This window comes from Girardinichthys multiradiatus, chromosome 8 (assembly GCF_021462225.1).
Source record: "Girardinichthys multiradiatus isolate DD_20200921_A chromosome 8, DD_fGirMul_XY1, whole genome shotgun sequence".
Classification (NCBI taxonomy): domain Eukaryota; kingdom Metazoa; phylum Chordata; class Actinopteri; order Cyprinodontiformes; family Goodeidae; genus Girardinichthys; species Girardinichthys multiradiatus.
Window position 1 is genome coordinate 14,235,170 of NC_061801.1, and position 23,793 is coordinate 14,258,962.

Here is a 23,793-nt window from a genome sequence, read left to right on the forward strand (position 1 = left end):
CTATTTGTCCCCTCGGGTATTTACTTCTGGTCTTACTGAGATATGCTAACATAGCTACAAGTTAGTCAGATCCGTTTTATTTAAGTAATTCGAATATCATTTTTTGATAAAATTGTCTTTTTTCATATAATGTACTTGTTTCAAGCTGTAAGCGTACATGTTTTCCGGGTCCGTCGATGCCATATTTGAATGAGTCTATGGTTGGTTGGTTGGACTGTGGGTTAGAGGAAGCTTGTCCGCCCGGTAGTAGGAGCGGAGGAGGGGGACTCGACGGCGAGAGCTTTTCAGGCAGCGATCGAGCCGCTGACGGACACCGAAATATCTCTACCAGCGCGACGAAGAGCACATTTTCCCTATGTTTTGCTTTGAGTCACATTCAGCTGGGTAAGGCATGTGTACTGTCATTTGTGTTAGATATTTTGTATGAAATAGCCGAGTGTAGGACGGTGTGCCGCGACTGTGTACAAAGGCTTTCTTTGCCGGAGAAAATGCCGGGGCTGCAGCAGCCGGGAGGGCCGCTTGTGTCTTTCAAGTCGCCGACTCGCCTCGCTTATTCCTCCACTGTTTCACACCATCCGGGCCTTTCCATTTAAAAATCCACCAGTCGCTTTTATTATAAAGCGTTAACGACCTCTACTTACGATGAGAGGCTTTATTTAAAGTAGCAACGTGGGTTTTGACAACCGTGGCCGGTGAGAGGAAACATGGTTGCTCTTCGGAGTCTCCTACGGATGCACGCCGGGCGTCGAAGCAGTCCTCGCCGCTAGAGGGTTACGGGGACAGCCGGTGTTGCTCTGTAGCAGCCCAGGAAGGGATTGGGAGGTAAAACAGACGTAGCGACATTTTTGGCTATGCAATAAAGAAAAGCTGCGTGCTGATGTCTGGCGAAACTTTCTTTTTAATATAGCAGATAAAGTTGACACTGCGATGTGACGTTTTTAAACTAGGTAAACGCGTTTCTCACCAGTTTTCAGCCGGCCGTCTTTGGAGACCAGCTGTGGTTTCATGTGTCTCTTTTCACGCTACACTGGGTTGGTTCCAGCAGGCTGTGATTATCATTGGGGTGGTGATGAGTTATACATATTGTCTCTTGGTATCAGTCAAGTTACCCGGGTTGCACATGCGTTTTATCGCTGCATACTAAGCTGGGAAGGGGGGCTTTACTGTCGGGGTGGACAGATCAGAGTTTTCGGTACAACGACTTCTGTACGGGGCAGATCTCCGTGAACATGTCCTTTTCTTCTTTCCAACAAACTTGCTTGTTTATACTCGTAGAACATATTGTTTCTTTCATAACATTTATCTGTGGAGTAAAGCAAGTAGTTTTGTGTCTGATAAATCGTCTGAGTTCATTTAGCCTTATATTTTATATAAGGCTTATATTTTAATCTGATATTACAAAGGTTTTTGGGGTCTTTTAATAAAAAAGCAGGCCCTCATGATCACAGAACATCTATATTTAGAAGCATGAGGGTTTTTTTCCCTACATATTCAACCTTTGTCCCTAAAAACACCTGGCGTGTGCGATCCTCAAGAAGCTCATTGTTGTCTCTTCTGACCAAAGCACACAGCTCCAGTTAAAGTCACAATAGAGTTTAGTAAACTTTACATATCATGCTTGTGATTGTAAGAAAGGACATTGTTTATCCTGACCTACCGCCCCATTAACCGGTTCACACATAAACAACATCTAATGATTGTTATGGGGACTCGATGACTGCCGAGATGCCATTTTTTTCCTGCAGTTCTCTAGCATTGAACTTTGGAGACTTTCTGGACCTCCTTCATCTTCGTCACTGTTTATACTTGTATGTAAGGCTTTGATCTTCATCTAGCCTAGTGGTCATTGGCTAAAACAAATGGGCCACTATTTATATTTATACCCCAGCGGAACAGAAAGTCTAGGATTACTAATTTAGTTTTGCTCTGTGTTTTAAAAAAAAACAATTCTCCTGTTATCGTCTTTGACAACATTTTACCATCACATTCTCTTTACCTTAAAGGGATAGTTCAAGATTTTTAACAGATGTTCTGTTAAAAGGTTATAAGTAGAAAGTGTCTTACCTCCTTTAGTTAATTCAGTTGATGTCTACATTTAGCAAGCTACATGAGTTAGACACCTGAAGATACCAGCTAGTCCAAGAAGTGGACTTCTACTCTTTTAAAGCAACTGTTGTCTCAAAAATATTGTTGAGGTTTTAACTATATTATAAACCTTTAAACTGTCATTATCTTCACATTAGGTGGTTAGTTACACAGAAACGTACTAAATAATGCAGATTGGAGGTGGTGCACCACCCAAATTTTTCTGTGTAAAACACATTCTTAAAATGAAGCTTGTAAAGACTTCTCTGGTCAGAGTAACTGATTGAAAAGCGAAAATATTATTTTGGTTTAAATTAACACTATTTTATTGACTTTTACACTGCCTCACTTTTCTATTAGGCTGGAACTTTGCCGGGAACGCTTTGCATGTTCTGTTCTCAGTATGTGTTTCACACAGGAAGATCTTTGGTGGCACACCACCTCCAACCTTACATTTTCATGTAAATATTTGTCAGCTTCTGTGTAAATAACCCACCCAATGCAAACACAACGATCGGTTCCTAAAACAGCCTTCTTATATAATTCAATTCAGTTCAGTTTATTTATATAGCACCAATTCACAACACATGTCGTCTCAAGGCACTTCACAACAGTCAGGTAAATACATTCCAATTAATCCTAACCATTGAACAGTTCAGTCAGATTCAGTTATTTATTCAAATTGGATAAAAAGTTTTTCTATCTAAGGAAACCCAGCAGATTGCATCCGTTGTTGCCGATACGTTTTTGAGAGTAGAGTTGTTAAAGATGGTAGAAGGCCATTTTAGTCTTGGACCCTCTCGGACTAGCTATTGGCTTCAGTCTTGAAGATCACCTTATTAGGGCTGAAACAATTAATCAGATTCATCATTATTAATGGATTATTGAAATAATCCTCATCTGATTTAGTACTTGAATAATCGTTAACTGGATTATACAGACTATAAAACATGCCATTTGCTTAAAGAATAACACACTCAGAGCGATAATTAGGCCAAAATTGTACAAAAATACATACATTTATACAATATATCCATGAAAAACCTTCTTTGTCTGTAAATATGCTCTATACAGAACTCCTCACGTGGCATGGTTTCAGCTTCACCTGGTTTAGTTTCTGTAAAAAAAAAAAAAAAAAAGATCTATTGAGCACCTTTTGCTGTCCAATTATTAATTGATGTATCGAAAAAAATAGTCCACAGATTAGTCATTAGCAAAATAATCGTTAGTTGCAGTCCTACAGCCAATCTGGTTCTATACTAATTTAACAACCAAAGACGGTTACCTAGTAAGATAATAACTACTCATAACCTTTCAGTACAACTTCACTTAAAATAACTATCCCTTTTTAAAGTAATGTATGAATATACATGCTAATAATAGGTGTATTTAAATCTCCAAAGGTGAGTGCTGGAGGGGCATCGTTTTAGCAGTTAGAGGGAGGTAAAATTAGCAGTTTATAGGAGAAAATGCTAACTGAAAATACACAATACATTGTTTATGTAAGTTGGAGGGTTTCTCTTAATTTGCCTTGTCACTGAATCTGAAAGATATTTACATTTTTTTGTTGTAAACACCTCTGTCAGTCTGCTGTATCAACAAGAAAAGGATGGTATTGTAATTAACAGAAGCTTTATTATTTTAGTCATACAAGGAGAATGTTGTCTATAGATGTAAAGCTCCAAGAAAACAAGAGAAGTGCCTTGTTCCAAAGCCTAGTTTAGATCCTTTTAATCTTCATTTTTGTTTTAGAATGCAAACAAACCAAAAGGCTGTTTATAAGATTTTTGAAGTTATTGTGTTAATAGTACACGATGTGTAACAGGGGTCACATTCCACCAGTTATTTTTTCAGACGTTATCCCTAACATGTCCGACTGGTCTCCAAACTAAACGGTGCCATGAAAACACGGGTGAGGAGTAACAATGGAAATCAACGAGCCTGCAGGGAAAGTACAGTGTTTCAACATCACTGTGGCCTGGATCTGGGGCAGGTGGTGTGTTTTCATTTTTTATAGCTAAATTAAAGATTTATTTGTATGTCAAATGATACACTTCAATCTCATCATCTTCTATTTCACAGTGAATATTTCCCAACATCAGTTATATCAAATTTGGCCAGTTAAGTTGTGAGTACATATCTTCTATACAGTTCCTCCACAAGTAATGGAAACTGGAAAGGATGCGTAAAAAGTCTTAAAATAAATTGTTGCTATGAAGACTTAATGGCCCGAGAGCTATTTTCTGTCCTAATTTTAAAAAGTCAACATAAATGTGCCATAACTATATTGAATGTTCTCTTCTTTTTCCCATTTTGACAAGAAGTTAAGACAATAAATGGACACGGATGCTAACAAAATGTTATTGGATCCACAAGTGTTTAGGCAGAAGATAAGGGTAATCAAAGACAAAAATGTAAATAAGTAGGAACTTTCTATTGGTGACAAACTAAAGGGCTGTTTCACATTTTGTTTAGGAGTCTGGTTTGTAAAATATTTAAGTAAAAAAAAGTTATTTAAAACACAACCTGAGATTTATGATGCCATTATTTTATTTGTGAAAACATAAAAAGAGAGCATTTTCTATGTTTTTTTTTTGATAGTATTAGACAATGTAAATAACCTCCATATACTTGGACTTGTCAAGAGTGGACTGGACCGGAATTTTCTACACTGATTCTTTAAAAAGTGCTGATTTTTTATTTTATTTTATTTTTATCTTTACTACAAAGCAGATACTTAGATTTTCCAAAACTTAGTTAAAATCTCATCTCAGTCTCGTAAACCCGATGGTGCATATCATATTGTCAGTTGAATGTGTCATCAGAGCCAAATGAGTTTAGTATTAATATTGAAAAATATCTGACCAAATGTATTTGAAACATTAAATCTGAAAAATCTTACTGTGGGGATAAATAGTTTGCTCTTAATATTTTGTCCTAAATTTATTGTTGGCTCAACACTGAATTAAATTAAAATTCACTGTTTGACACAATTTCTGCTTCTGTCTTCCTCTCAGATTGAATCATGTGATTATTGCCAGAGGCTGTTGCCCTCTGATGCTCGAGGAACCCTCCACACTCCTCTAGAATGTATTTGATGAATGTACCTCCTGTCGCAGCGACGGAAACAGAATGGCGAAGATGTGGCCCAACTGGAGGCTATAGCCTTCCAGTTTGCTTTAATGACTCTGACACAGAGTTGTCCACCAGAGGCACACCAATCTCAGATAAGGTCCAGATGATTATAGAGAGCCTTAGGAGCAGCCAGTCCTCACTCGAGATGGACGATGAAATCGAGGCAAACATGCTATCAGGACAGGAACTTCATACCCAAGTGTGCAAGGCTGCAGTGGGTAACTCTGTGGGAACCAAGTTGAAAACAAAAAGCCCCACTGAAAACCCGCACATACAATTTTCTTCCACGACCAACCATGACAGCAGTGATTCCGACAGTGACGATTCAGTAGACAGAGGAATTGAGGAAGCAATACTGGAGTACCTGAAAGAAAAAGATGGACACAAGCGCAAGGCTGAACCATCTTCCACTTTTTTTCAGTCATCCAAACTTCCAAGGAAAAACCCACCACCACCCTCAGAGGACAACTCATCATTGATACCCAGTAGCCACTTCCCAATAAGCATCAAAACTGAAACCCCAATCACAGCAGCTACTATATCTGTAAAAAAGTATATTAAAAACAAAGCCTCCCAGGATGAAAACTTTGATTTGGACAAAACTTCACCCAATAATTTTCTCAGTTCCATGGAGCAATGGAAGAGCCCCTCTGAAACAATCAGGTTTGTCAACAAAACTTCAAAGTCCCCTGTAATACCAAAGATGGAGGAAGACTTGAGTGATTCCAGCAGTGATGATGGCATTGAGGAGGCCATTCAAAAATACCAGTTAGAGAAAAAAGAGCAGCAGAACAAATGGCAAGCCTTTAATCCTCAAACATTCCAAGAAGATTCTGACTCTACAAGCGATGATGGGATTGAAGAAGCTATCCGAAGCTACCAGCTTGAGCAGTTGAAGGAGAATAGTCTCCAGAAGCAACTCCTCTACAAGCCTAAAGCCCCTGTCAAGTTATCAGTACATGCTGCTGTAAGCACGAACTCTGATGACATGAAGAAAAACAAACTGAAAAGAAAAAGAATTAGACCAGGGATACAGACTCAAACATCACCTGTTTCAAAACCCAAGACTTCATTGTCAGGTAGCCCCAAAAGCAAGGGAAATGGACTACTTTCTTTGAAAGCTGAGAGTTTTAAAGAGCAGTCAGCTCCTGCTCCTTCCAAAGTTAACACCACAGCAGAACTGATGTGTGCTGAAGCGATACTGGATATTTCCAAAACCGTAATGCCTGGAGCCTTCCATCAAGGCATCAGCCTCAGCACATGTGGTCCGGCTGAATCTTTCGCACAATCCTCTTTTCCCGATAGACACCCATATGAAGAAAGCAATGACAGCTCCATTGATAGTGAAGATGGGATTGAACAAGAAATCAGAAACTTTCTAGAGCAGAAGGCCCAAATGCACAAACAGCCAGCAGCTGTTCAAGAGCCTCGTGGTGTAGTACATCCAGAGAAGCGGAAGGGAAGAGATGCTGCTATTCAAGAGAAACCACAAAAGTTGTCTTTAACACAGACAAAAAAGCAGAAGGAGATAAACATAACGGTAGCGAACATGTCGGGAACTAAAGACAAATGTAGAGAAACTACTGAGCAAACAAGAGAATCAAATGCCTTGGCACTTCTGCATAGAAGTCAAACCCAACCAAGCACATCACACAGGACAGACCAAAGCGGAGACAAAAGCAGTTCACTTGACAGTGACGAAGACCTCGACACTGCAATCAAAGACCTGCTTAAGACAAAAAAGAAATCGAAGAAAAAAATCAAAGACATGAAAAAAAAAAACAGGAAGTGCATCAAAGATGAAGAACCACTGTTGGGAAATGCTTTACCCAACAAAAAGTTCAAATGGGAGCCTGGATCCAAGTGTAGAGCTTTGAAAAAAGTACACAGGGGTGACGATGAGATAAAAAACAAGTCTGGATTGACTAAAAATAATATCTCACAACAAAAGCAAATGGATAAATATAAGGGCGGTGAAACAGCAGACACTGTAAGGGGGGAAAGATTAAACACCAAACCGCCGCAGACTCTTGAACCCTTTCTTCGAATGGAAGATGACAGCAGCTCAGTAGACAGTAATGACAGTATTGAGCAAGAGATAAGAAGGTTTCTGGCTGAGAAGGCCAAAGTTTCCTCTGGAGACAAAAGTAAAGATGGAGCTTTGATTCAGAATGGGTCCACTGTGGTTCAAGATGCAGATGTTCAGTTTCCACTTAAAGACATTAAACAGGAGACTCAGCTGGCTGAGATTTCTCCAAAACACATCAGTCCTCTCTCTGCATCTCAAGTAGGGACCCCCCAGAGGTTTGATCCTGAGATCTCGTCTGACAGCCCACGGTCGTGTGCTTCCTCAGTCCAGTCCTGCAGTCCCAGTCTTCTGGAGCCGGCCGATGGCGCAGGGACGACTAGGAACCAGCAAAGGAGGCCCAACAATGCCAGAGATGTTCTAATGAATGGCACCCAACAGGTGGAAAGAGATCAACCAGCTTTGAGTGCCAACCATGCTCGATCCCTTGCAGAGTCAATTAAGTGGCGCCAGAGCCTGGGGCTTCCCATTCCTGACCCAAGGGCTTTAAGCCGGACTGCCTTTCATATCACCTCTTCGGACAGACGAGACAATTCATCAGAAAAGAGGGACCTAAAATCACAGAGTCCAACCTTTGCTTGGTGTTCTTCAAGGAGCAGCAGAGCACCGTTTTCCAGCTCTATGGAGGCAGGGGCAAATACCACAGTTAGACCCCCTGTTTTGAAAAATTTTTCTGCTGCTAGGCAGCACTCAAAGATGACCTTTACACAGAGCCTTATGCCTGGCAACAGGTCCCAGTTCTCCTTGGAAGAAGGGCGGGCGAGTACAGTGCACATGCCTAAGGACAAGAGTGTTTTTGTAGAGCTGGAAACTAACAGGACCAACCATGTCCAGGTTCAAAGCAGGGAAAGGAGTGAGGGAAAGGGGAAGGCAGACTCACTGAGTGAGAGAAATAGAGAAGGCAAGAGCATGGTGATAGATGATGATGGAGCTCATCAAGACAGAAAGGATGAAGAGTTTATAGATGAGTCAGATTGTGAATCAGGCAGCAGGAGAGATCCAGATAAGACGCAGGGCAGCTTTCCAGCACTGTAAGTATTTGCTTTGATCATTATTCCTCATCAGCATTATAGTTCTATATGTACACCTAATGTTGTCCTGCTAATTACTATGTTTCTTAAGCTCATTCATGTACAGACTCTGATAAGGGAAGTCTTGTTAATATATTAAAATAAAACATGTTTTTTTTTTATATAAAATATGTAACACAATGGCACCAATACATTTTTGTTCTCTAACATTATTTTATATCCTTAATCCTTTGAAAAGCAATACAGTGGGGTTTTGTACAAGAAGTGGCAACACCAAGAAAATATTAACTAAGAAAAAAACGTCCTTTTTATTTTTTTTTTAAGAAGCAGCCAACAAGTAACGTTACTGTGGCAAAATAAAAAAAAATAGGTCTAAGGGAAAGAAATGTAAAATAAATTTGACTTTTTTATAGTACTACTTCGAAATGCAGTGTAGCATATTGATGATGGAAAAAAAAACTGAAATGAGTATCTTTGAAGAGACCTTTCATTTTGAAAAGTCATGGGCTTTTATTCAAGATTAATTGTGTAGTGAGTTATTGTTTCCATTTGTTAGACATGCAACAGATCAAAATTAATGTTTTGTTTTTCTTTGTCAAGTCAAAGTAAAACAAAATCTGGGTTAAAAGACAGATCAGTGAGCGAAAATTAATTATAGTAGTTAAATCATTGTTAGTTGATTTTAAAAAAGGCAAACTTTTACTAGTTTCTTAATTTTAATACTAAAATAATACTATTTTTCTACAGTTTTTTTTTTTTTTCCACCAAACCTCTTCCAGTGTTTAACAGGAGCTACTCCTTACTTCACACCAACTGGCCAAATATGATGCCTCTGACACAGGAAAAACCTGGTCTATCTCTGCCCTGAAGCACAGAAAGCCATCTAATGAAATGTTATGAGCAGCATGTTTAAAACTCTAGAATTGCATTTTTACTTTTGTAATGTTCAACATTACGCTTTCATTTTGTTGGAATGTGAGTTCCAAATCAGAAAATAAAAAAAATGGATTGCCAGCTGAAATTGGAAGGTGGAAGTCCCCTGTCCACATAAAGGTCAATGTCCCATCCTACTACCCACCATAAAAACAGGCAGAGTTGCAGGGATAAACATTTACGCTTCTGATGCTTTGTGTCACATTAAACCATTTGTTCTTATAGTACAATAGAACTTCTATTTCTGATCTTTTCATTGCACTGTTTTAGTATCTAAATGAAGAGAAATAAATTATTGGGTTAGGGTTAACTAGGTAGTGACATAATTCCAAGACCTGATGTCCAAGAGAAACTGAACGCAGCATTAGACGGGGAAAAAAAGCCAGATAAACAATGCAAACATCTTTCGACAATAAATTTTAATATGGTGTGCCACCTAGTTATACAGTATAATGAAGCATACAGTTACGTTCAGAGCTGCTATTTACAGCTGAATCTATAAACACAGTTTCAGACTCCATTTATAAACACTGTCAGGTCTTTTTATATCCCCAGACAAAGTTAATAGATCCTGCTTTAAACGGTGTGTATGATTCCTATTTGCGGTCCAGAGATCGGAATTATCTGTCTGGAAAGAGCGTTCACAGGCACAGATTGTTGTCTTCATAAATTAAGCGACTGATATTTGAGCATCTGCTTATAAGGATATTGACATAAATAACAGGATTTCTGTAGTTAAACCAGGTTTAACTTTCAGTTAAAAACCAGCTCTAGGAACCGCCCTGGTTTAGTACTGGAACTGCTTTGGTGGAAAAACCCGAGTGGATTGTTTTTTTACATTTTTCTTTGTACTGGACATAAATAGATTCTTTCATGAGCTGATCAGTAATAAGACCTAATCTGTGAACTCTGTAATGATAATAAATGTTTATTGTGGCTCTAAATGTGGTTAAATCCTAAATAGAGCTGGGAAATCTGACCTGATTGTATAAAAGTCTTCAGTCTTCAGTTCATTGAAAATAAGCAGGACAAATGGGTTATGAAATGGTTGTGAGGTAAATCTGAGGTTTTCCACTCGCTCAGTTTCATGTTAATAAACCAACTCTTTGTATTTGTAATTATTTTCTTTTTTTATCTTCTCCACATGAAATCAAAACATTTAATCTTGTTACTTCTAAAGATTTGTTCAGGTCTTGTTTTTCTTACAACAATTCAAAACCTTTTTTAAGCAAAACGAGCCAATCAGGCATTAGATTCTTACAGTATGAACACCTTGAGTGAAAATACCAGTTTCCCATTATTTTGGTAATATCGCAAAGATTTAAAACAGAAACGTATAACATGACCTAATTGCTTCTAGTTTGAACAGAAGAGCAGGGGTTTATTCTGCTGCTGCTCCTAAAATAATACCACATCTGGGTTATTACAGTTTTGTTAATGATATCCATAACATTTATTGACTTTGTGTGGTTTTTGTGACCAGAAATATTTTCAAAAAGCCAAATTTGTTTTTCTTGCATGCAAGCTAAATATGTAGCAGCCTTCTTTCAGCATGCTGACCGGCAGTGTGCAGCAATGGAAGCTGCAGCACTGGTCACCCTGGCCTCTCATTGTAGGGATGGAGTAGTAGGACGGATAATTTCTGTGGTTCTATTTAAACCTTAGTATACCATGATACAGGTAACAGGCCACACAAGGATGCTGAAAACACTATAGCCTTGGCTCTCATCCTTCCCCTTTCAAAATGACTTAAAGTCTTGAACCAATCATATATTGTTTTGCTGAATTGTATGATTTAAAGTCATTAACAGCTCTGCTGCTTATGATCACCACTAACGGCCTCTGACTTGTAACCTCTATGAAGAAGATTATTGTTCCAGACTCCACTGAAACCTTGCCATCACCCTTTTCTGTCTTATTGAATGTGATATTTTGTGTGTTCATTTCTTTGTCATATCAAAGATTTTCTTTGTGACAAAAGGCTATTTATTTTTGTTTATTAAAACAAGAATCATTACTGAACATGCTGTGCATTGCCAGACTTTTTTTTTTTTTTTTTGTAAATATTTTTTAAAATTTTTTCTTTCGTTCTTTGGATTAAAATGCAACTTTTGCTGTATCTTTTAAGTGTGAAATAAACAGTCCAGTCTGAACGTCTGTGGGTCTTGTTGCAATTAATTCAGATGAACACTGTTGTTGAGAGGATGTTAATTTACAGGTTAAATGACTTGAAAGTGAATTTGTGAATCAAAGAAAAGCTCGTTGTCAGACGGACATTCTGCTCTGCCTCACTCAGGTCTTTGTCCAGGGCCATAGATCCTGGCATCACTGTCAATCCATGCATAGCTCTTACCTCTGAGGAGAGAAGCAAGGTGTTCAGCAGGAGGTACCCAGTTAGAAAATGCATGAAGGTACACATTTGCAAAAGGCACAGTTCATGGGTGTAAGTTATCATCCAAATCCTTAGAATGAGACGTGTATGTTGTCCAACCTTGCTTTCAGGGAAATCCGTCTCTCACTGCTGCTTCTGAGCAGAGAGCGACCCTGCAGCATGTCACAAGAAAGCTTCAGTTTGTCCGAGCTGATTTGTAAGTTTAACATGAATTTGTCTTTGCAAATATAATCACACTCAGTTAAAATACTTCAAAATCTTTTGTTTTCTTTTTTTTTGTTATCCAGGAGGAAGGAGGCGAGCAAGACAATTTAACAGCATAACATTTAGTTTTCCCTGTTGATGTAGATTGTTTAAAGTTAGCAGTTCTTGGTAGTTAAATAATTATATTTCTAAGTTTTCCATGTGTTTAAGGTGTGGATAACATTTGAGGTTAACAGGCAATGTTATGTGTCTAAGTATGGATGTACAGGTGCATCTTTTTCTATTTAAGAAAGTCCCTTTTTGCAAGTGTATAAAGAAAACTGGAGTTTACTTGTTTATAACAAAGTATCTTCTTTTTTTCTGTTTCGTTCCTATTGCCAGAGTTTTTCATTTTTCTGGTATACTTGTCAGCATTTCATTTTATTAACTGAAAAGCAAATGTATGCTGGTTGTGTTAACCTTTTTTATTATGTATGGCTTTTATTTATTTTAGTCATTGTTATTTGTATTTAATTTTGTTAAAAAGCCAGACGATGCTAGAAATGATTGGCTGTTAATATCTATTTTATAATTATGAATATTTGTTTTAATTTAGTTTTTAGTTATTGTTTTTGTTTTGTTTACTTTGGTTTAGTCTTCTAAATAGCAGATAGAAGATGCTAGTCATGGCTGCTGCCTTTTAGTTTCTTATGCATATTTTTGAGTAATTTTTTTTTCCATTGTTTCCTTTTTATTTACTTTATTCACTGATGATTTTGTTATTGTTATCAGTCACGTGGGCTTGTTTTGTTCCTCACTAATCTTTACGTTTAATAAAAGAATGGCGCTATGGTAATTGTAGTTTTATGTGTATTGTCACGACAAAAAGTCTTCTTTACGGCATACAGTAAACTACAAACACGCAGGCGCAGTTTGTTGACCTTCTTTTGCTGTAAAGCATGGCTGCCCGGGCGCTTACAAAAGGTATGTACATAAAACAAAAACTGCTTAGCTGTGGAAGAAAAACTCGCCAAAGTCTTTTATTCAGAAACAGTTTCATCCTTTTTAAGTTTTGGTTCCTCCCGTAAGCGTAGCCCGGCAGGACAAACCAGGAAGCTGTACGGCTAATATAAAGCGTCTGTGCTAAGCGTTTCTCCTTATTTCATGTCCAATATTTCTAACGTCTGCCTTACCTTTCAGGTCTGTTGGGGTTGCGGCAGGTTCGGGGTGCCACCGTTAAATTCTCCAACACAGGACATCACTTTGCCACTTCGTCCTCCATTAAATCATCTGAACCTCAAACTAACGCTGTCACAGGTAAGTTTCTACCTGCCAAGAATGTCTATTTATTCAGAGGCCCCCCTTTGAACTGACTCTAAAGTCCGTTTTCCTCTATTCAGAAAAAATCTTGAATCTGCACCTTGAGAAACCGGACCTTTTCCGTGTGTCGGAACTTTTCTCCTTAAAGGACTTGTTCGATGCCAGAGTACATCTTGGACACAAGAAAGGCTGCAGGCACAGGTTTGTAGGATTTGTTGTATTTCATATCTGCTGATTGTAAGCTAAAAAAAGGCACACAATGATGTTCTGCAAGGCATACACCCCACTGAAAGCGCAGTCTGGAATAGAATGGCATAGACTATTTGTCACTCATTGGGGAAACTTGTATTATTTCAATGTCACATCAGTTCACTAAATGTATATATTGTACAGAAATTAGATTGCATGTAAATAAGTAAATATAAATTAATAAATATGCCCATGTTAACAAAGTGTTAAAAGGGAGGCAAAAAAATAAATAAATAGAAATGCCGAACTGAATGCTTGTACCTGCACATGGAAATGAGTTCATACGCACTGAGTTTAACTAGTGAACTTTGTCTACCACATTTTTTCCTTCCACTCAACTTTTTGTCAATATAATTAGAAACAGCACTCTGTCAACAACCAGCTTCACCACGTTTACATGCACAAAATTTCACAATCGGATTAAAATGTATTCGGATTAAAAAACAAAAAATAATGGGATTGTACCGTTTGTATGGACATAAGTAATCGGAATAAAAATGTGTCATGTAAACGTGTCGATCGGAATATTCTTTCAGCATCTAGCCAGAGCGACTAGCCACTCAAGGCCGAAATACGTCACTTTGACGCGGGGTGGACTTGTGTACTCAGGTCAGTTCGCCTCATTCAGAATAACTTGAGCGTGTCAAGCGTTTACATGCATGTCGATCGGACTGTCAATCGGCATAAACAACCCTCTCAATCGGATTACAATTTCATTCCGATCCTGTCAAATCCGATCAGAATATTCCGACTGACATGTTTACATGACACATTTTTAGTCCGATCGGTCGTTTATTCCGATTATTTGTGTCCATATAAATGTAGCTAATAACTGTCCGCCGGATAACTCATTTGTGTAGTTTTCCTCATGATTGTGTTGGATATAAAATAGCCATAAATGTCCCCACACACACACGCAACACACACACAATAAATGTATAGCAGCCTTCTTTCAGTAAGCTGACCAGTAGTGTGCAGCAGTGGAAGCAATTATTGTAGTGTTTTTTGTATAGCACAATGGCTATATGTTGCCTTACAAAAGTATGAATTCCCATCGAGCTTTTTCACATTTTGTTTTATAAATCAAAAAACGTATCACTTGATGTGAAGACCAACACAACCTAGTGCTCCCCTCACTTGCTAAAGAAAAGCATTCCCACAGCATGATGCTGCCACCACCACCTTTACACCACACACAGCATTTTGCATGAATGCCAAACAGTTACATTTTACACTCATCTGACTGGCGCACTTTCTTTCACATATTTGCTTTGTCGTCTGCATGGCTTTTTGCAAACTGCCAAGAGTAACATTGCTTTAAACATGTCCACAACCTTCTCATTGACCACTCTGGTGAGTTCCTTTGTCTCCACCAATGTTTTCTAACAAAACACCAAGACCTTCAAAGCTCAGCTGTATCTACCTTGTTTTATTTTCCTTCCTCTTCCAATGTAGGCACTACTTTGTGATTGTCTATCACAAAAAAATCCTAATAAAATACAATAATGTTTGTGGTCATTACATCATAAAATGTATAAACAGACATTGAAGGGGTATCTAGCCAAGTAAATCAAAACTACTCCTGTATGATTATCATTTTAGCCATGTTTCTGTTGTCAAAGTTAGTAAAATCCTTTAATGGGCAGTATTTGCAGTAGCAGACAGAACATACACTAAAATATAGGATATGGCCTCATTTTGGGATGTTTTTTGTGGGGGCATTGCTTAAAGAAACCTACCTTTTGGGGAAACTGCTCCACAAGAATTAACAGTGAAGGTAATGACACTTCTGTTACCACAGCAACCATGCAGATCACCTCAGGAGAAGTGAATGCACAAAACTAATCTGGTCATTTGTAAATCTATGTAAAAGACTTTTTGCACTCTATTTCTCATGGTGGTGCTCTGTGTCCCCTTTTTTAGGCTCATGGAACCATATTTGTATGACTCCAGTTTAGACTATGATATCATTGATCTGGATAAAACAGTGGAGCACCTCCGGCTGGCTCTGAACACCACAGCTGAAACTGCGTACCGCGGTGGCATCATCCTCTTCGTCAGCCGCCGCCGCCAGTTCTGCCACCTGGTGGAGACCACAGCCAAGGACTGTGGGGAGTATGCACATACGCGGTACTGGCAGGGGGGCCTTCTCACCAATGCTCACATCCAGTACAGCCCAGGGGTCCGCTTGCCTGACCTCATCATCTTCCTCTCCACTCTGAACAACGTGTTCCAGCAGCACGTTGCTATCAGAGATGCTGCCAAGATGAACATTCCCACGATCGGCGTGGTGGACTCGAACTGCAACCCCAGCTTGATTACGTACCCCGTGCCAGGGAATGATGACACTCCGGTTGCCATGGAGCTCTACTGCCGCTTGTTCAAGATGACCATCAACAGAGCCAAAGACAAACGGAGACAGATGGAGCTCCTTCATGGCCTGTCAGAACCCTCAGTGTCCAGCTCATGATGTACTTTTCAGCAAGAGATGTGGTTCAAAAAACACAGCAGCGTGTTGGATTACATCCTCTGCCGCAAATAATATGCTCTTTGTAAGGTATATTGCTCATTTAAAAACAGGAATCTTGTTACTGTAACATGAGTTTAACCATAATTAAAATTATTCTACAAATGACATCTCAGAATTCATGTTGCAGTAAATATCTAAATTTTGTTATTTTGTACGGGTTCTAATGAATCAGCTATCACTGCTTTTATTAAGAGCAAATACGTAGTGCAAATACGAAAGTCTTTCACTTAATGCATGTAACAGGAGAGAAAAACACATATTAAATTTGTCATATACTGCTGGAAGTATGGTTTGCCTACAAGGCTGTTGTAATTGTGTAAGAAATTGAAAATCTTTGTCTATATATGCATATTACAGTGTAGTTATATTTGCAGCTTTTAACTGAATAGATGGTCTTTACTCAAAAAAGAAAGTGGTTAAATAAAATGATAAAAACCTCGTTTAAATTTAGATGTTTTCAAGCAAGATTCAGATCTAGTTGGAAGTGTACCAACACTCAGCCACATGAGTACCAACTCTGGGTTTCAGAGATTTATGGGGTGGATTAATGACACAACATGCAACTTTTATCAAGGACTTTTGGAGTCTAGACTTAAAAACTGGCTCAGAGCTTTTCTGCTTTTATCTGTGTCTGTTAGATGAAGCCACTATAGGACCTACTACTTTAACTTGTTACTTTTCTTTAACAGAAAGTACTCTTGGATCAGTTCTGTTTTTTGTCTTCTCAAACCCCTTGCTCACACTGAGTATGTATTCAGATAAACTGAATTGAATTATATTGAATGAACATATCTATGTAGCATAAAAGAATATGCAAAGGGTCAAACAACATTTTTCTAAGGTAAAAAAAATTATTTCACATTTCATAATAAAAGTAATAGGGAAAAAACGCTTATGGGCGTATTTTATTGATCTAAATCGTCTTAATTTCCAGAATTCATGTTTCCTCACGTCATTTAAATTGAACTAAATAAGAAATGTATTTTACCAGCAGCTCTAGAAATAATCTTTCAGGCTAGATCATTTCCTTGTTAGAAATAGTAATATATCATTATAGCATAAGAGACTTTTTAATGTCTTGAGTCTCATATTTTCAGTTCAGTACCTAATCATTTTAGGATTAGGTAGTGATTTGGTTCCTAAATCATGTTTTATTATTCGAAGTAGGGAAAAGATATCTGATCCTAACCTGATGTGCGGTATCAGTGCATCACTTGCACGTCCTGGCTGCTTCCGGCTTCCGTAGTTGCATACTTCTGTGGCCACCAGGGGGACAATGGCGGCGTGGTGAGGACGATCAACTAACTTGTTAAAATAAAGTCAACTTCGTGATTCTCACTATCGGATATTTGCGTAACAAAATAAGCACATCACTTAAAACGTGATATGGTTGTAAATGCCTAGTTGGACCCGAAATATTGAACATAAGTTTGCGCAGTTTCTAGTTTGCTAGTCAATCTTTCTACATATACAGGTCCTTCTCAAAATATTAGCATATTGTGATAAAGTTCATTATTTTCCATAATGTCATGATGAAAATTTAACATTCATATATTTTAGATTCATTGCACACTAACTGAAATATTTCAGGTCTTTTATTGTCTTAATACGGATGATTTTGGCATACAGCTCATGAAAACCCAAAATTCCTATCTCACAAAATTAGCATATTTCATCCGACCAATAAAAGAAAAGTGTTTTTAATACAAAAAACATTAACCTTCAAATAATCATGTACAGTTATGCACTCAATACTTGGTCGGGAATCCTTTTGCAGAAATGACTGCTTCAATGCGGCGTGGCATGGAGGCAATCAGCCTGTGGCACTGCTGAGGTCTTATGGAGGCCCAGGATGCTTCGATAGCGGCCTTTAGCTCATCCAGAGTGTTGGGTCTTGAGTCTCTCAACGTTCTCTTCACAATATCCCACAGATTCTCTATGGGGTTCAGGTCAGGAGAGTTGGCAGGCCAATTGAGCACAGTGATACCATGGTCAGTAAACCATTTACCAGTGGTTTTGGCACTGTGAGCAGGTGCCAGGTCGTGCTGAAAAATGAAATCTTCATCTCCATAAAGCTTTTCAGCAGATGGAAGCATGAAGTGCTCCAAAATCTCCTGATAGCTAGCTGCATTGACCCTGCCCTTGATAAAACACAGTGGACCAACACCAGCAGCTGACACGGCACCCCAGACCATCACTGACTGTGGGTACTTGACACTGGACTTCTGGCATTTTGGAATTTCCTTCTCCCCAGTCTTCCTCCAGACTCTGGCACCTTGATTTCCGAATGACATGCAGAATTTGCTTTCATCCGAAAAAAGTACTTTGGACCACTGAGCAACAGTCCAGTGCTGCTTCTCTGTAGCCCAGGTCAGGCGCTTCTGCCGCTGTTTCTGGTTCAAAAGTGGCTTGACCTGGGGAATGCGGCACCTGTAGCCCATTTCCTGCACACGCCTGTGCACGGTGGCTCTGGATGTTTCTACTCCAGACTCAGTCCACTGCTTCCGCAGGTCCCCCAAGGTCTGGAATCGGCCCTTCTCCACAATCTTCCTCAGGGTCCGGTCACCTCTTCTCGTTGTGCAGCGTTTTCTGCCACACTTTTTCCTTCCCACAGACTTCCCACTGAGGTGCCTTGATACAGCACTCTGGGAACAGCCTATTCGTTCAGAAATTTCTTTCTGTGTCTTACCCTCTTGCTTGAGGGTGTCAATAGTGGCCCTTTTAATGATATGCTAATTTTGTGAGATAGGAATTTTGGGTTTTCATGAGCTGTATGCCAAAATCATCCGTATTAAGACAATAAAAGACCTGAAATATTTCAGTTAGTGTGCAATGAATCTAAAATATATGAATGTTAAATTTTCATCATTACATTATGGAAAATAATGAACTTTATCACAATATGCTAATATTTTGAGAAGGACCTGTATGTAATTAATGTTAATCCCGATGTTTGTTCACGTACGAATGTTCATCGTGGATGTTTGATGCATCGTTTATTTTTATTTCCCTTAAAAATACAGTTGTTGCTAACCACGTGGGTAACAGGTTTTTTATCCTGCGCTAAAGTCGATTTTATATATTACTCTCAAATGTTGGTTACATATTTTTTTCATTCTAAAGATTTGTAAATACTATTTAACCATCCAATCTGGTGGATTATAACAGGATCTAGTGGTCCCAGTAACGTGTATGCCTTACGAGGCCGTTGAAAATGTGCCTAATTATAAATCCATGTGAACAGATGTATGCAAAGTCTAGCCGTTCCACTCAGTGCGTGTAAAGTAGAAGAAATGACTTGAAATGCGCCACCATGTTTCAATATATGTGTTAGGAACGTGTTTTCAGAAATCTAAATGAAAGATGTAAAGTTGCAGCTGTCTGTTTATTCTATGTATTATGGTTGTGTGTAACAAATCCAAAATTATTTAAAAATGGACTTCTTTTGGATTACAAGCATGAAACATGCATGTTTTTACATTTATTCATAAAAAAAAAAAAACAGTTGTCTTAATTAAAAAAAAACAACAACAAAAAAAAAATAAACATTACATCTGCAGCCCAACAGCAGTTTAATGGTTTCATGGCAGCGATTGAACATCATGATAAAATTTGAAGACCACTCCAGTACCTTCTAGAAACCACAACGTTTTAAACATGGGCTAGCTTGATACCAGCAACTGGGCCATACACTGTCAGTATCTATCTCTCGTTGCTGTGACCAGTTTTGAGCATTGTTTTGTAATTTAGTACGTAATTGTCATTTGATTATATATTTGCATATATTATAAGAAGTATTTATTAAGGTGTTTGTAAATAAGTCACTTTTTTAAAACGTTACATTATGCTCGTTAGCAAGACATGTAGTTATAGCTACAAAATAATACAACTTAGGACATTGGAATGTAATGAATCTTTGCCGGTTTCCTATAAAGTGCTTTGTAAAAACATATTATACCCCTTGACCTTTTTCACATTATTTTTCACATTACAACCATAAATTTAAATGTATTTTTTTAGATTTGATGTATGGCTGTATAAATAAGCTCTGCCAGTCGTAGGTGTTTTGCTGCCTCTGACATGTTTTATTCATTCCCTCTGTTCAGCACGATCCAGCTTCCCGACAACTCTGACCAGTTTCCCTGTCCCTGCTAAAGAAGAGCATCCCCACAGGATTATACTACCACCACTGTATTTTACCATAGAAAAGGTGTGTTTGAAGTAATGGACAGTGGATTTTATTTAAGGTTAACAGTAAACGGAACTGAAATTGTTTTTTCACTTTTTTTTTTTTTACTTTACAGTTATGCACTTAGAATTATTGTGTCAGTCTAAAACATACAATTCTGATAAAATACATTTAGCGTGGTGTTTGAAATGTGAAGAGTTCAAGGTATATGAGTTTTATATTAGAAAATATTGCCTCATGCTGTGTTGCTTCTCTTCATGCAGGAAAATGTGTGGTGAACAGATGCATTGCTTTACCCTCATGGGAACTACGGAAGCTGATGTCACATAACTGCGTTTCACTGAACGGTTACTGTCTTCACTGTAAGCTTGTGGACACAAATCTGTGCCTCTGGAGACACAGAAGTTACTGTTGCCCCTTGAGACGCAGCTTGGCCTGAAGTGGCTCTGCTGGGCATTGGGTGGGCAGAAAGTAAACAGGCTCACGATAGCTTAATTTCCACAGTTCAGTGGGCTTTAAGTATGGAACCGGGCCGTATAATCACAATTTGACCCAATATTAGACCCAATACTTGTACTAAAAAGGTAGATGCTGGTAATAAACTAATATGTTTCTTGAATGCACATACTTACTTTGAATAAGTCTTTGTCGTCTAGTAATGATTGTCTCCTTAACTTGGAGTAAAACACAAAAAATGTTGTAAAATTGAAGATTGAGTTCTGTTGACTCATGAAGGTTTTTGTTCTGAAGAAGCAGAGATGGATCATTCGGTTAGGACAACCTAGGCCAGAGGAGCATCAGGACAGGTGAGAACTTCAGATTTGCCTTCACCCAGGCTCTTGAATGTGTGTTGCTAAATGATAGTGGAAAGTTCTTCATTCTCATTCTGTGTCCACAGATGTACTTCCAAATGCAATTTACTTCTGGTAAGAGTCCTTTGAAAGCAGCAGTGGAGGGTTTTTTTCCTATTGGAGATTGAACGCTTTGCATCTGCAAGTTTTCAGTCAGTTAAAACATTGCTTGTTCATAAAACACTTAAAAACTAAACGACTGGACTTTAGTTCTTGTAGTTAAAGACATTTTGCTCTTCATCCAAAGGCCTTACTCAATTTAGTGAGGGGGAGAAGTTCCAAGCTTTTAAGCTGTGACCAAATTATCTCTCAGTGATCCAGGTTAACAACGGCACAAACGAACAGTTCACAAGTCTTGAAACTTCTCCCTAACTAGCTTCAAATTGAAAAAGCATTATATTTCAGGAGATTCCACATACATTTCCTATTAGAAACAAATTAACATAATTTGAAATCTAAATCTTTCAGCTGTATGAATAATTTTGATCTTAACTAATTGTTGGGTTGTAAAGTTACAGTAATAGTAAAGCTTTGTAACTGGGCGTCATGTAGCTTTTCTGTGTCATCTACACATAAGGTTCTTAACCTTAACTCAACCAGTAGGACACACATTAGAACCCAATGTTTTGCTGTTTTTTTATGCGTTTGTCTTTTTTTTTCTTTCTCTATAAAACTGTGTAAAGCCAAAGATTTACATTGTTTTAATACACTGCCTGGCCAAAAAAAACGTCGCCACCTGGATTTAACTAAGCAAATAGGTACGAGCCCCCCAAAGATTGGACTCCGGAGCAATGGAAGAAGGTCATATGGTCTGATGAGTCCAGATTTACCCTGTTCCAGAGTGATGGGCGCATCAGGGTAAGAAAAGAGGCAGGTGAAGTGATGCACCCATCATGCCTAGTGCCTACTGTACCAGCCTGTGGGGGCAGTGCTATGATCTGGGGTTGCTCCAGGTGGTCAGGTCTGGGTTCAGCAACAGTATGTGTTCAAAGAATGAGGTCAGCTGACTACCTGAATATACTGAATGACCAGGTTATTCCATCCGTGGATTTTTTCTTCCCTGACGGCATATTCCAAGATGACAATGCCAGGATTCATTGGGCTCGAATTGTGAAAGAGTGGTTCAGGGAGCATGAGACATCATTCTCACACATTGATTGGCGCCCACAGAGTCCAGACCTTAACCCCACTGAGAATCTTTGGGATGTGCTGGAGAAGGCTTTGAGCAGCGGTCAGATTCTACCATCATCAATGCAAGATCTTGGTGAAAAATTAATGCAACACCGGGTGGAAATAAATCTTGTGATATTGTAGAAGCTTATCGAAACAATGCCACAGCGTATGTGTGCCGTAATCAAAGCTAAAGGTGGTCCAACAAAATATTAGAGTGTGTGACCTTTTTGTTTTGGTGGCGACTTTTCTTTTGGCCAGGCAGTGTATTTTTGTAACACAATAAAATATTAAGAATTTTTAAAATCTTGTCATGTTTTCTTTTTGAATCAAGTTATTCAGTGTTTTCAAACTAATTCAGGAAAAAAGCAAAACATGTTTTTTTTTTTTACTTGTGAGGTCATGCAGATTTTCATTGGATTAACAGCTTTTTAAATCTCCCAACATTTTGGAATATCACTAAAAAGTTTATTTCAGTAATGCAATTCAAAACTAAAACTTTTTTTTTGATTTATTGCAGGCAGAGTGATATTTTCCAAGCATTTATTTCTGTAAATCTTAATTATTATAATTTAGAGCTAATAAAAAGCCAAGATTTGCAACCACACTAAAGACTGCTGACATGACAGTTGCCCAGTGGACAGTCAATGACTCCCTCCAGAAGGAGCGCAAGCCACAAAAAGGTCATTGCTTAAGGAGCTGGCTGTTGAGAGTGCCGTGTGGAAGGAGAAAGTTTGATAGAAAAAGTACACCACTAACAGGGATAACTTTAGCTTGAGAGGATACTAAATGAAAGTCCAGTCCCAAGGTGTGGACTGCAGCTGGATGCTGCTTTAACAGCCATCACACACAGACATATCCAGCATATGGGCTACACCTGCTGTATTCCTGGTGTTGGGCCACTCCTTGACCAGACACTGTTGGAAGCGTTTCACCTGAGCAAAATGATCGCAGAATTTTTCATTTAATTGTAAAATCAAGGCAAAATTTAGAGTACTTAATGTTTGCCTCTGTTGACAAGTTTCATGAAGAAGCAAATTCTATTTTCCAGCAGAAGCCCACATTGCTAAAAGTACCAATATCTACTTTAATGACCATGGTTTCACTGTACTTGATTGGCCAGCAAACTGGCTTGACCCAATCCCTATAGAGAACCTGCAGAGTATTGCCCAGAGGACGATTAGAGACTCCAGAGCCAACAATGGAGATGGGCTTTTAAAGGCTGCTATAAACCTGGGCTTTCTTGACACCTCAGCAGAGCCACCATCGGATGGTTTCCATGCCATTCATTAAAGAAGTAAAGGATCCCTGACCTAGTACCATACTTTATAGTGCATACACTTTTCAATAGAAGCATATTTCTGTATTAAAAAATCAATTTCTGTGGTGTTTTGTAATGTCATACTTGATACTTGAATACTCTAGGCAATGAATTTATTTTAAAATAGGCCTATGTTTTATTGAATTAACGTTTTAATTGTTTAGTTGAGATGCGCCTGTACATGGTGACTTATGTTTATTCATTTAACTTTTTTTTAAATCCAAAATCTGTTCAAGTAAAGGAAAAAAAAAAACAAAAAAAAAACGGGCACTTTCAGGTTATTAAAGGCCAGGGAGCGTTCTCCATTTTATATGTCGG

General features: G+C 38.5%; 2 protein-coding genes across 4 annotated transcripts; both read left to right on the plus strand.

Annotated features, from left to right (window-relative positions):
- On the plus strand, window positions 1-12,701 carry ppp1r26 (protein phosphatase 1, regulatory subunit 26). Of its 2 annotated transcripts, none has more exons than XM_047372346.1 (5): window positions 1-384; window positions 5,103-8,337; window positions 11,567-11,681; window positions 11,773-11,858; window positions 11,950-12,701. In XM_047372346.1, exons 2-5 carry the CDS (start codon window positions 5,174-5,176, stop codon window positions 11,975-11,977), a joined length of 3,393 nt encoding a protein of 1,130 aa, XP_047228302.1. In that variant the 5' UTR covers window positions 1-384; window positions 5,103-5,173; the 3' UTR covers window positions 11,978-12,701. The 2 variants fall into 2 exon arrangements, with proteins under 2 accessions (XP_047228302.1, XP_047228303.1); XM_047372347.1 differs by lacking the exon at window positions 1-384 and adding an exon at window positions 3,013-4,078.
- On the plus strand, window positions 12,669-21,730 carry mrps2 (mitochondrial ribosomal protein S2). Of its 2 annotated transcripts, XR_007039280.1 has the most exons (8): window positions 12,669-12,829; window positions 13,046-13,162; window positions 13,246-13,366; window positions 15,338-15,971; window positions 20,051-20,154; window positions 20,397-20,495; window positions 20,884-20,939; window positions 21,032-21,730. XR_007039280.1 is itself a non-coding variant. In XM_047372348.1 (4 exons), exons 1-4 carry the CDS (start codon window positions 12,805-12,807, stop codon window positions 15,882-15,884), a joined length of 810 nt encoding a protein of 269 aa, XP_047228304.1. In that variant the 5' UTR covers window positions 12,669-12,804; the 3' UTR covers window positions 15,885-16,383. The 2 variants fall into 2 exon arrangements, 1 of the variants encoding a protein (XP_047228304.1); XM_047372348.1 differs by lacking the exons at window positions 20,051-20,154; window positions 20,397-20,495; window positions 20,884-20,939; window positions 21,032-21,730 and having other exon boundaries at window positions 15,338-16,383.
- The last annotated feature ends 2,063 nt before the right edge of the window (window positions 21,731-23,793 follow it).